This window comes from Grampus griseus, assembly GCF_964374135.1.
Source record: "Grampus griseus genome assembly, chromosome: 2".
Lineage (NCBI taxonomy): Eukaryota > Metazoa > Chordata > Mammalia > Artiodactyla > Delphinidae > Grampus > Grampus griseus.
This window is the reverse complement of record NC_139018.1, coordinates 101,665,592-101,678,935: the sequence shown is the minus strand read 5'-3', so window position 1 is coordinate 101,678,935 and position 13,344 is coordinate 101,665,592. Positions and strand designations below refer to the sequence as shown.

Below are 13,344 nucleotides of genomic sequence, written 5' to 3'. Positions count from 1 at the left end.
AACTGGAAAATAAAACTTTCTCAGTCATAACAAAAAAGGTCACAAAGAACCAAGACTGAAATCTGGACATTCCAGTTAAAAATAAAGTATTGGGTGGCATGTAGCCTGAGATAATATCAGAATGTGATCAGTGACCTCTCAAGAACCAGCTGTACTTCAAAAGAGATGATATTAAGGCAGGTTCATCAAAAGAGAGGAATCTGAGATTTGAGAAACAGGTGAATGGGCAAATGGCCAATTTTATAGGTCTCCAAATAGAAAAGAGTACCAAGAACCAACACAGACCTCAGAAATGAGAGATGACTAAACTCCACTATTTCCACTAGGCTGAAAAGAATAGTGCTCTCCTTTTCTGATCTACACCAGGCATTCACTCCTCCCTCAGCTCATCCCAAATAATGTTAGCTTGGACAAGAGCTTGACCATGATCCCAGGGCCAGAATAAGAAACTAATTATTGATTAAGGTGTGTGTGTTCATATCAGGATAACCATGGGGCTGAGTGTGCTGGGTGTGGATGGGGGGTTGCTGAGGACAATTCTCTCTTTATTCAGAGTGGCCCAACAAAGTCAAGTATACCTCGGGTCACCCTCAATCTGGAAGATCACTGAAGATGGAGGAGTTTTGGGCACTGATTTGTTTCTTAGGTTCATTCCAGGGCTTGCAGTTCCCAAAGTGTGTTCCACAGTTTATCAGTTCTGTGAGGTGCTCCTCAAAAAAAGTGGTTTGTGGTCAAGTAACTCTGGGGACAACTGTATGTTCTAGTCCCCTCTTAGAAATTTACAGTGAAGGTTAAAGGCTCTGATAACTCCTACAGTTAAGAAAACTACTTAGGGCTTCCCTGATGGCGCAGTGGTTGAGAGTCCGCCTGCCGATGCAGGGGACACGGGTTCGTGCCCCGGTCCGGGAAGATCCCACATGCCACAGAGCGGCTGGGCCCATGAGCCATGGCCACTGAGGCTGCACGTCCGATCTGTGGGATCTTCCTGGACCGGGGCACGAACCTGTGTCCCCTGCATCAGCAGGCGGACTCTCAACCACTGCGCCACCAGGGAAGCCCGAGGCATAGGTTTTGAGGGGAGTTGTCCTGCTAAGAAAGTTTTACACAGAGTCTAAGCCATGTGGGCCAATTCTAGGATGAGAGGGACTAAACCCTTGGGTCCTTTTTGGTCTTTGCTGACCATCCCAGACCTGTACCTTAGAGCATATCAGCCAATCTATCAAGATGGCTGAGGGGGGGCGGTGCATATTTTGCTGGCATATTTTCTTTTAAAGCATTTGCTTTGCTTTCCAGGGTCAGTGAACGTAGCAATCCTACCTCAGATGTGAAATGAGGTGCCCACTAGATGCATGGAGTCACTGCTGGGCTCTTTCAGCATCTTGATATGTTGTATGGGTTGTCTCACTTCTGTGAGGCTTCCCTTCCTCAAAGGCCTCACTTTATGCCATATGTACATCACAAGGCTGATGAGTAAGGAGGAGCCAGCTTCTGCTCTCATCCCATGTTCTCCTTTCTTGTCAAGTAATGAAAACATGTTGCAGAAAACTTTGTCATTAAAGAAAAATTAAGCAACTCCGCTTCTGGAAAGTAAAAAACAAAAATACTTCCCCTTTGAAAGTAACGAAAATAGCAAGTTTTCTGGGTCAAAATTAAAACTCAGGGATCACAAGCACAGTTTTGTTTGGCAGAATCAAATTTGGCTTTATGAGTCTGCAGCCCTTAGATCAGTGACTCAGAACAGACGTTTCTCCCCAGGTTCTTTGGAACTCTGAAATTTCCCAAGTTAGTCTGGCCCTTCACGTTCACTGATGATAAGGGGAAGCCCGCAGGAAAATCCTTCTTCAGCTGATACTGACTCAGGGTCTCAGGACTTGAAGAGGGTCAGCCTCATTTAGAGAAAGCATGGGGTTTCCTAGTCACTCATGGTCACACATCCCATGTGGGAGAAAGGGAGCAGAGAGCTGTTCTCTAGAGTGAGTGCTCTTCACCACCACACCCACATTCATCAGTCTTCTTTTTTGTCAGTTTTCTACCTCACAGTAATCATTTCTGGTTGGTGATATACCTGGACACCCTAGCAAAAGCAAATGCAAACCTGTTCTGGAAGAGCAACTCCACAGGTTCAGGCCGTACAGATTTCCCACACTGAATAATAAACCTTCCTGAAGAGCTTACAATACAAATTTACAAAACACTAAAGGAAATGATCCTTTGTGAATGAGACAGTGGATAAAATAAGCAAGATGATTAGCAACTCCAAAACTTGAGATGATGGAAATAAAATATCATAAAATACTGTAAATATGTTAGGCTTTAGTAAGTTAAACAGATTAAAAATAAACACATAAGGAGGGAAAAGAAAAGCAATTAAGTAAAAGAACCAAATAGAACTTCTAGAAATGAAAACATATTAATGAAACTGAAGACTTAATGAATGTATTAAACAGAAGACTAAATATAACTGAATAGGAAATTAGTGAATCAGAAGACAGATTTAAGAACACTACAGAAAATTCATCATAGAGAGGTTGAGATAGATTTATGAAAGAATGGTTAAGAGACATATAGGAAAAAGTGAGAGGGTCAAGCATATATACAAATATAATAGGAATTCTAAAAGGAGAGAATAGTCTGGAGGAGAGGAAAGGTGATAAGCTGAGAATTTTCTAGAATTGATGAAAATTGCAAATCTTTACATTGAAGATGAACAGTGAATCCTGAGCACTACAAAGATTCATTCCTAGTCATATTATAGTGAAGTTTCAGGAAAAAGAAGAAACTTGTAATAGTAGGCAGAGAAATGCAGGTTATTACGGACAAAAATTAGACCAGTAACAGACTTGTCAATAGCAATAATAAAGACATTGGGATGACACCTGCAAAATGATAAACAAAACCAATCATCAACCTAAAGTTTATCAACTAATTTATCACTGAACCTTGAGAATGAAATAAAGACATAGGCAAACAAAGACTGAGAAAGTTTATCCCTAACACACCCTTCCTGAAAAATTTCCTTAAGAAAGTTTATTGCACAAAGAACATTGCACCTGAAAGAAAGTAATGAATGGATGCAGTAATGATTAGCAGGTAAACTGGTAAATGATAGTAAATTTAAATGAGTATTCACTCTTAAAAACACTAATATTAAGAATAATGAGAATAGAATATTAGATAACAATGGCATAAGATGGAGTGGTTGATTACAATGAGGCTTTTAAAAAGTTTTTGTGTTGTTCAGAAGCAAAGAGATATTAATTCACTTTAAAGTTTGTGAATGCAATAATAACATTTTTAAATGTAAGGATAAGTACTTAAAGAATAGAAAGTGTAAGCAGAGGAGAAAAGGGAGAAACAAATCTGATCAACTCAATGGGAGAATATAAGAAAGGTCAAAGCAGAAACTACTAAGTGGAAAACAAAGAAACCACGTTAAAAATTAAAGAAAGGGCATCACCACAGGTACAGAAGAGATTTTTAAAAGCTGTAAGCAAATAGTATGAAAAATCATCTCAAAATTACTGCTTTCACTATGTTAATTTTGTTAAGTATTAACAATTTTGAAAAACTACATTTGAAAACAGAAATGAAGTGTACAGTTCCCTAGGAAAAAAATAAATTGCCAAAATGGAATTAAGAATAGAAAATCTAAATGAGACATAGCTTTAGAGAAACCTTCTCTCACACATCTCTCTCTCTTTTTCTCTCTCCTTCTCCCTTTTTCAGTTCACATGCTAAGTAATCTTTAAGAAACATAATCCTCATTTTATACAAAATGTTCCAGAAAACATAAAAAGAGGGAAAAATTCCAAAACATTTCATGAAGCTAATATAGCTTTGGTAATAAAACTAGACAAGGGCAACATAATAAATGAAATTATAGTTCAGATCCTTAATAAGACATTGCAAACTGAATGCTGCATGAGTAGGTGGGAATTAATCTCAGGAATGTAATGATGATTTAACCCAAAAATATTTATCAATGTAATTTTCTTTATCAACAGATAAGAAGCCCTTGTGCTTATTTTAATAGATGTAGAAAGGTATTTTTTAAAAATTCAACAATCTTTCCTAATGAGAGTTTTAGTAAATGAGGAACAGACAGGAGTTTCCTTTCTCAAATCAAGAGTGTCTACCAGGGCTTCCCTGGTGGCACAGTGGTTGAGAATCTGCCTGCCAATGCAGGGGACACAGGTTCGAGCCCTGGTCTGGGAAGATCCCACAAGCTGCCTAGCAACTGTGAACCACAATTACTGAGCCTGCGCGTCTGGAGCCTGTGCTCCACAACAAGAGAGGCTGCGATAGTGAGAGGCCCGCGCACCGCGGTGAAGAGTGGCCCCCACTTGCCACAAGTAGAGAAAGCCCTCGTACAGAAACGAAGACCCAACACAGCCATAAATAAATAAATAAATTAGGAGTATCATTCTCTGTTAAAAAAAATATGTCTACCAAAAACTTACAGAAACTATCACATTTCATGGTAAAATACCAGAAGCAGATTTTTGAAAGTTGGGAATAGAACAAGAATGCTGCAATTATAGCTTCTAATAACATTGAACAAGAGGTTTTAACCACTATAATAAGATAGTAAGAAGAAATTAACAATTTAAGGACTAAAAAGAAAGAAAATAAAAACTCTCATATTCTCAGAAAAAAGTATTATCTGTGTCAGCACAGTCCAATAATGCATTTTTCAGTGAGAGAAAAGTTCTACATCTGTGTCGTCCAGTATGGTAGTCAGTAGTCATATATGGCTCTTGAGCACGTGAAGTGGAACTAGGAAGACTGAGGAACTAAAGTTTTAATTTTATTTAAGATTAATTTTAAGTAGCCACATATGGCTAGTGGCACTCAAATTTGATGGCCTTGATCTATACAGAATAGCCAAGATAATCTATAAACTTATGTGAATTAATAAGAGAATTACCAAGTTTGCTGAATGTAAAATCAATATACAAAAATCAATATTGTTCTTAGGGCTTCCCTAGTGGCGCAGTGGTTAAGAATCTGCCTGCCAATGCAGGGGACACGGGTTCGAGCCCTGGGCCGGGAAGATCCCACATGCCGCGGAGCAACGAAGCCTGTGCGCCACAACTACTGAGCCTGTGCTCTAGAGCCCGCGAGCCACAACTACTGAAGCCCACGCACCTAGAGACCGTGCTCCGCAACAAGAGTAGACACCACGATGAGAAGCCCGCACATCGCAACAAGAGTAGCCCCCCGCTCGCCGCAACCAGAGGCAAGCCCACGTGCAGCAACAAAGACCCAACACAGCCAAAATTAAAATAAATAAAAATTAAAAAAAAAAAAAATATTGTTCTTAAACCCGAGTAATAACCAATTAGAAAATATAATTTTTAAAAGGTACTATTCACAATAGTGATAATAACCATAAAGTAGCTAAAAATATATCAAACAAATATTTCCCTGGCACTAGCAAAGGCATAAAGACTTACCTATCCCAATGTCTAAAAGGCCAAATTAGAGCTAGTTTTTTAGCTTATGACTTAATTATTGTTGTTTTTAGTTGTAGTATACAGAGAATTTTTCATGGACCTGCTCTTTCCTTAGTGCTACGAGTAGCCCTTATTAGTCATTTATACCACAGTGTGAGTGAGCTTGAGATGCTTCCCTTAAGAGCAGTTTTCGAGAAGAGGGAGGCAAATGGCATCAGACTCCCAGTGTCTGGGGGAAAACTAATTTTACATATGAAAGACCAGTGAGTCCTGCATATACTCTGTCATCTTTTCAGTGCTCCCTTTGCTCCATGCCTTATCAACATGCAAAGCTTTTTACTAGAGAAAGTCAGGCAAAATGCACATTTTCTAATAAAGCAGAAACAATTACTTTGAATAACCTTTGAGAAAAACCATGTAGATTTATTAAAAATTAAATTTTTAATTTACATGTATATTAAAAATTGTGTTTTTGCAGAAGTTTCTTGTTTACACATCCCCACAAGCCTCAACAAAATTGAAGATTATACTCACCATGAAAGATTTCATCAGGGTTTGTTTTAGAACAGTATAAATAGAAATCAAACCTTTCAGGAAATTATTGGCTTTAGCCAGACGATACAAAGTTTAACTTTTCAGCATACAGTATTAAGATATTATTTCTTTAGCTCCCACCTTGAATAGTAGGGGAAGACACAATACTATTTGCATGAGTAGAATAGTGAATGGCTAAAAGCCACTTTCCTTTACTTAACTCAGACAGGATGGGATCATGAAATAGGTTCTTGTTAAGAAATAAAGAGGGTTTTAACTTTTTTGGTTACAAAATACATAGATGTTTAGTTTACTTCCTCTTCTGTATTTTTTGCAGAGCACTTAGAATTGTAACTGAATTTGCCTCACTTCTCTATACCACAGATCACCTTGAGGATGAAGTTAGGCCCGGGGCAGTAACCACTCTCCCCTTTGGGACCAAATTATCAAGTAACATGATCCCAGGGTTTCTGTCTCCCTAAGGGCAATTTTCCAGTAAAGAGTGAGGAGAATCAGAAAAATCTTGGACTTTTATTTTCTCTCTCTGTTCCTTCCAATGCCCTTCTCCCCCACACTACCCCTGCCTAACAAGTCACCATAGATGAGAGGTGAGGATGGTCAAGAGGGAATGTAGGAAATTGTCCATAACACCTTGAAAATACTTGAACAAATCAGGTACAAAGAGGTTTTCAGAGACCAGAAAACGTATTTCTCTCTCTTATTTTACACTAGTTCCATTTTTTGAATTCACATTTGTTTCTCAGTGTTGGCTTAGTCTCCTAAAGTATTATGTATTTACCCAATGCAAAGAACTTTTTAAAAAATTAGGTATAATTAGCATATAACAATTTATTAGTTTCAGGTGTGCGACATACTAATTCAATATTTGTTTATATAATGAAATGAGCACCACAATAAGTCTAGTTAACATCTATCACCACACAGTTACACTTTTTTTTTTTTTTTTTTGCGGTACGCGGACTTCTCACTGTTGTGGCCTCTCCCGTTGTGGAGCACAGGCTCCGGACGCGCAGGCTCAGCGGCCATGGCTAACGGGCCCAGCCGTTCCGCGGCATGTGGGATCTTCCCAGACCAGGGCACGAACCCGTGTCCCCTGCATCGGCAGGCGGACCCTCAACAACTGCGCCACAAGGGAAGCCCAGTTACACATTTTTTTATCTTGTGATGAGAACTTTTAAGATACACTCTCTTAGCAATTTTCATATATGTAATATGGTATTATTAACTGTAGTCACCATGCTGTACATTACCAAAGAACTTTTAATGTACAAAGTTTATGGACAAAAATAACTTTTTGTTATTTTTTTATAACAAATCAGAGAATACTCACAATCATTATAAATGTGCCCAAGAACTCGGAGAGCATTTCTTTAGCTAAGCTGCTCTTCAAGACCAGTCTCTGCTTCAAGCTTTTTTTCTTTTGTTCCATCTCAGGCTGCATCTTGGGGCCTCTACAAGGACCACTCTTTTCACCAATACCTGCTTCTTCTGGTCCCTATTTCACTGGCACATGGAAGTTTTAACAACTGCTCACAGATTCCTGGAGATGCCTGATTAGATAATATGGCTGTACAAATCCAGTCCCAATTAGAGCCTGTGGCTTAATCCTCTTCTGGTGAAATTGTCATTCCCTGTTTGCTGCTGTTTATTTGAAATGGCGTATTAGAACCTGAAATCCTGAAAACAGTCTTTTTTGTACCTGATGGATTAATCATTACCTTTATTTTCAAGGTATTTTTTTTTCTCTGTTGGGTTTTTTTTCAAGAGATGAGAGAAGATATATTTTGGTTGCGTTGCCAAACCACAGTAATGGGCTCCAGTCCAGGAGAGATTTACATGTTGCACAATTGCAAGCTTCTGATGTTTTTTTCCTATTCAGAATTGGTTGGTTGAGGTGTAGTTTGGAATTGTCAGATCAGGTATGTACACATCTAATGTAAACATTCTTTTCTGAAGGAGCTTTCATGCAAATTGGAGAACAAGAAGAAAAAAAGATGTGTTGTTCAACAAAATTAATCACTCTTTTTTCTTCCAGTAACATTTCAGTGATTTAATTACACCTCCCTGAGGGTGTTAAGAACCACTGCATTTGTTCTAGAGGTGGAGAAATTAACGTACAGAGAGACCATTCCAAGTCTCACATGGCAAGTCTGTAGGACAGGATGGGATCTACTCCTCTGTTACTGTAGCTGGGGTTCATCTACTGAGGATAGCTTGGGATCGAGAATCAGAAAGATGGAGAAGCCAACTTCTTAAGAAGCATTCTAGTTTGAAAACCAAGTTACTCTCCTTCATTTTCCATGAAATATTTAGGCAAAATACATACAAATAAACAATAGTAGCTTGAAAGTCTATACTGCTTGGAGATCACTAAGCCAGAAGGAGATCAATCTGAGTATATGTCACCCCAATTAAACAAGAAAGGGAGTAAACATGCCTAAACAAGGCTCCTAGATTATATCTTTTAAGTTTGATGAATTAACATCCTTACAGGCAACAAACTGTGTTCAGGACTAGCTTCTCATCATGTCAAGTATTCAAGCCTTGTTTTTCAAAACTAGTTTGTGAGAGGAAGTAGAATCCAGCAGTTGTTTCTGAATACCAAGGCAGTCCCATGGAATTAGTACCCTTGCTGTGTGCTTCCTCCCAGTCCTCCCACAGAAAAGCCTGCTCTTTTTCAGACCCTCCCCTATCTTTGCAGGAGGCCCACAGTCATTCCCAGTTGAGGAGGCAGGCTGGAAGAGGGGCCTGGAAAAAACAGCTATAGAGATTTCAAGGACAGAAGACATACCTAGTCTGTAGGTGAAATCAAGTGTTAAGGCCTAAAGAGGTTCTAACTTGCCTGAGGGCATGCCATTGCAGAGCCAGAACAGGAATGAGCATTTTGACTGTAACTCCTGGTTAACTTATGGATACCATCCCACTACTGGGCATATACCCTGAGAAAACCATAATTCAAAAAGAGGCATGCATGTACCACGATGTTCATTGCAGCTCTATTTACAATAGCCAGGACATGGAAGCAGCCTAAGTGTCCATCAACAGATGAATGGGTAAAGAAGATGTGGCACATATATACAATGGAATATTACTCAGCTGTAAAAAGAAACTAAATTGAGTTATTTGTAGTGAGGTGGATGGACCTAGAATCTGTCATACAGAGTGAAGTATGTCAGAAAGAGAAAAACAAATACCGTATGCTAACACATATATATGGAATCTAAAAAAAAAGTTGTTCTGAAGAACCTAGGGGCAGGACAGGAATAAAGACGCAGACGTAGAGGAATCGACTTGAGGACACAGGGAAGGGGAAGGGGAAGCTGGGACGAGGTGAGAGAGTAGCATTGACAGATATGCACTACCAAGTGTAAAATAGATAGCTAGTGGGAAGCAGCTGCATAGCACAGGGAGATCAGCTTGGTGCTTTGTGACCACCTAGAGGGGTGGGATAGGGAGGGTGGGAGGGAGACATAAGAGGGAGGGGGATATATGTATGCATATAGCTGACTCACTTTGTTATAAAGCAGAAACTAACACACCATTGTAAAGCAACTATACTCCAAGAGTTATTTATGGCCATGCTATTCCCAGGTCCCAGTGGATGGACCAGAGAGACAGGACTTCATTGTGATTACAACTAATACCACACAAGGGTGTTCTGTGGTCTCTCCATTCCCTCACCTAACAAATATTTATGGCATACTCATTATGTGCCAAACACTGTACTTAACAGAAGCACATGGGGTTCTTGCCCCTTATAGAGCTTAGAGTCTCATGAGGGAGAGAGACGTGAGTGAACTAATCATAAACACAGAAATATGAAATTACAACAGAAATGTATGCTCTGAAGATAGAGGACATATTTCTGTAAGCAGATGTAAGAGGGGGATTTCATCTTGCCAGAGATCTCTGATAGCTTTTCCAAGGACATCATGTCTGAGCTGAGATCAGAAACAAGTGTAGTGGGGAATGTCTTGTGGGCTGGGGGTGGGAACAGTACGATGTGTATCCAAGAATGAAAGAGAGGGAGCAAAGGAGCACAGTGCGGAATGAACCTGGAGCTGTGGGCAGGGATCAGACCATAGTGACCCTTGTAAATCAAGTTAAGGGTAAGAGCAATAATAAGTCACTGAAGTGGTTTAAGCAGGAGCAGGACACAATCAGATTTGAGTTTTAAAACTCATTTCCATGACACATAATGTTTGAATAAACATATGTTGAGGTAGGGAGTGAGGAGAACCCTCATCCTAGCTGTGAGGTGGAGAGGGGATTGGTGGGGGCCTAAGGTGGGCATATGTAGACATTGGGGGATATTCCAGAATTCCAGGACTAGGTGGTGGCTTTCACAATGGAGAGAAATGGAAGGACTCGAGAGTTCTTTATATCTTAAATTGGAAGGACTTGATGGATTGGATATGAAGGATGAGGAAAAGAAACTCAAGTTTAATGGCTGTATTCCTGGCTTGTTGGGGAAGGAGGTGCTAAGCCTCCAGAGAGGAAATGCTGGAAGAGGACCAGGACTGCAAGGGAAGGTCATGAATTCTGCTTGTGCAGGCTGAGACCTCAGGGGCTCTCTGGTGCTTCTGAGAGAAGATGTCAAGTTGGAAATGATATAGGTCTGTATTCAGAGGGAAGGTTCTTGTGCTCATCGAGGTGATAACTGAAGCCATGAATAAAGATGAGGTTACCTAAAATTAAATTAAATTTTTAAAAAAGATAAGGTTACCTGAGGGGAGAGTTTGAAGAAAGCACAGGTTAAGCTTGTGGTACTGAACATTTCAGGCTTAAGTGGAGGAGATGAAATATTTATCATTTCTTTCAGTCTACCTTCAGAGGACAGTTACACTTTTTACCTACATCACCATGAATTCATCATCAGACCTAACTCACTCACACCCCCCTTTGCAAAGCACCCTCATGCCAAAGTTCCTGTTAGAAATATGGGGCTGCTTAGTTTCTTTCATTCATTCAGAAGAACCTTTCATTATTTACCATATGTCAGGCACAGCATTAAGCAGTAGGGATTCAAAAATAAGGAATACAAATCTCTACTTCTAAGGAGTTATATAGTCTACGTGACAAGTACCTCCAAATGAACACATCATATGGTAAAATAGAAGCGTGCGCAAAGTACTGAACCAGAAGTCCAGCTATCACTGCATGGATATCCTAGAGGTTACCGTGCTGCCAACATACTGACTCATCCTGCCACCAACAGTCCTAAAATTATGCTTACCTAGACACAGTGCCATGCTGAATCTATGGAGCTAGCCTACGCAGCTCTTTTATTTATTTGTTGCCTCAGTTTCCTCATCTTTTATTTTTTAAAATTTTTATTGGAGTATAGTTGATTTACAATATTGTACCCAGCTCTTTTATTGCTCCCTGACTCTGTCCCTCCGTGACCCTGACATTCTCTTCTCTTTTGCCTTGAGAAGAGAAACCATCTTTGCCTCCATCATGGGATTCAACAAATCTGTTGTTCGTAAGGATAATCATCTCACACTCTGACCTTTACTCCCCAACCTCTTCTACTTTGGCCAAATTTATCCCCACTCTAGTTCAGAAGCCCCTTACATGGCCACTGTTGGAACTGTGTCACCATCTCCTCTCTCAGAATCTTTCATACCAAGACACATCCCACTGACTAAAACTTCCAGTTCCTGCCCTTCACCCACTCTCTTTCACAAACCTGCTTTACATCCTCTTCATAGATTACAGTTTCTCAACTCCTCCCTCTCCACCCAGCCCTTACCTCACTGTCACCCGGGTTAATGATGCACTTACCAGCGTCTCTGGTTCCATTGACCCCTTGACTTTCTTCTACACCCACATTGCCAAAGCCCAACTCTGAGTAAATCCAGTGATCGATTTTTCTCAAATGCTCTCTTCCCACACTGTGAATAATGCTGGAAAAATTATATAGACGTGTCGATTGACCCTAGAGATAGTTGCGATCTAGCATCAGCAGTGGTCCCATATCCTTAGTTAACCTTTTATTTCAAAGGTTCCAGACTTCAGGGTGCATTCGGACACCCAACTTCAGAGGGTATGGTTTGGTAGATCCGGGATGGAGCTCAGGAATCTCACACATATACCTGATACTCCAGATACCATGCACTATTTCATTCTCTGCAGCAGTAATACACCTCTTCCATGCCCCTCCAGTTCCCTGTCCCGGTCCTCCTACTCAGCTGATGACCTTTTCTCCCAATCCACTGGGAAAGCAAATGGGTTCATTAGCTATAATACTTTTGTACCTCTTCTCCTCAAAAAGTTGCCCTAATTTTATTTATATTGTCCTTTCCCTTCTTTCTTTCTAAAGTTAGCCCTGATGCTGGTGTACTGTCCCAGCCCCTCTGAGATCTTGGCTGACTAACATTCTCCTCACTCTCTCAATCTCTTTCCCCCATTGGCTTCTTTCCTGGGGCCTAAAAACAAGCTTAAGTCTTGACTGTCCTGAAAAACGTTCCTTCAGAATTGTTTCACCTCAAATTCCACAGTCTTAGTCAATTTGGGCTACTATATCAAGACCCGTAAACTGGGTGGCTGAAGCAACAAGCTTTTATTTCTCACAGTTCTGGAGGCTGAAAGTCTGAGTAGGATACCAGTAAGGTTGGGAGAGGGTGAGAGCTCCTTTCCTGGGTATAGACAGCCACCTTCTTGTTGCATCCTCACATGGCTGAGAGTTCTAGTCTTTTTATCCTCTTTTAAGAGAACCAGTCCCACCATGGAGACTCTACCTCCATAACTTCATTCAAAACCAGTTTCCCCCAAAGTCCCCCCACTCCAAACACCACCGCATTTGGCAATTAGGGCCTCGTGTATGAGGACGCGAACATTCAATTCATAGCAACCATTTCATGTCTCATCTGCTTTTTTTCTTTTCTAGTTGGGGTAAAAAATAACCACTTTACCTTGAGCAAAAAATCGTACTAAACTGAAAAAAAATCAAAAGTATTTAAATTAAAACAAAAATCTGTCATAATCCCAGCCCTCATAGATAACCACTGTTAACAGATTGAAATATATCCCTCCAGAATTTTTTTCAGTAGATCTATATAAATATTTTTTTCTAAAAGTGAGATTATATTATACATATTAGATTAATGTGTTTTCTCTTCAGAATTTCTGTCTTCTTTCTATGCCAATGTATGACTCATCTTTTTAATGACTGTAATATTCAATTGTACAAATGCGCCATAATTTAAACAACTTCCTTTCAATAGACAATTGGTTGTTGCTATTTTGCCCCCATTAAATGAACATCCTAGTGTATATAATTATCTATCTATCTCTTAGCACAATGACCTAGAAGTTGAATTACTGGTCA

At 39.9% G+C, this 13,344-nt stretch overlaps 1 protein-coding gene across 1 annotated transcript in view; it reads right to left on the bottom strand.

Moving 5' to 3' along the window:
- AQP9 (aquaporin 9) overlaps positions 1-7,969 on the bottom strand; it is a 34,867-nt gene extending 26,898 nt beyond the window's left edge. The window contains exon 1 of the mRNA XM_082648791.1: positions 7,342-7,969. Coding sequence (XP_082504917.1) covers positions 7,342-7,452 — 111 coding nt within the window. The 5' untranslated portion in view covers positions 7,453-7,969. The remainder of the gene's footprint in view (positions 1-7,341) is intronic.
- Between the last annotated feature and the right edge of the window lie 5,375 nt (positions 7,970-13,344).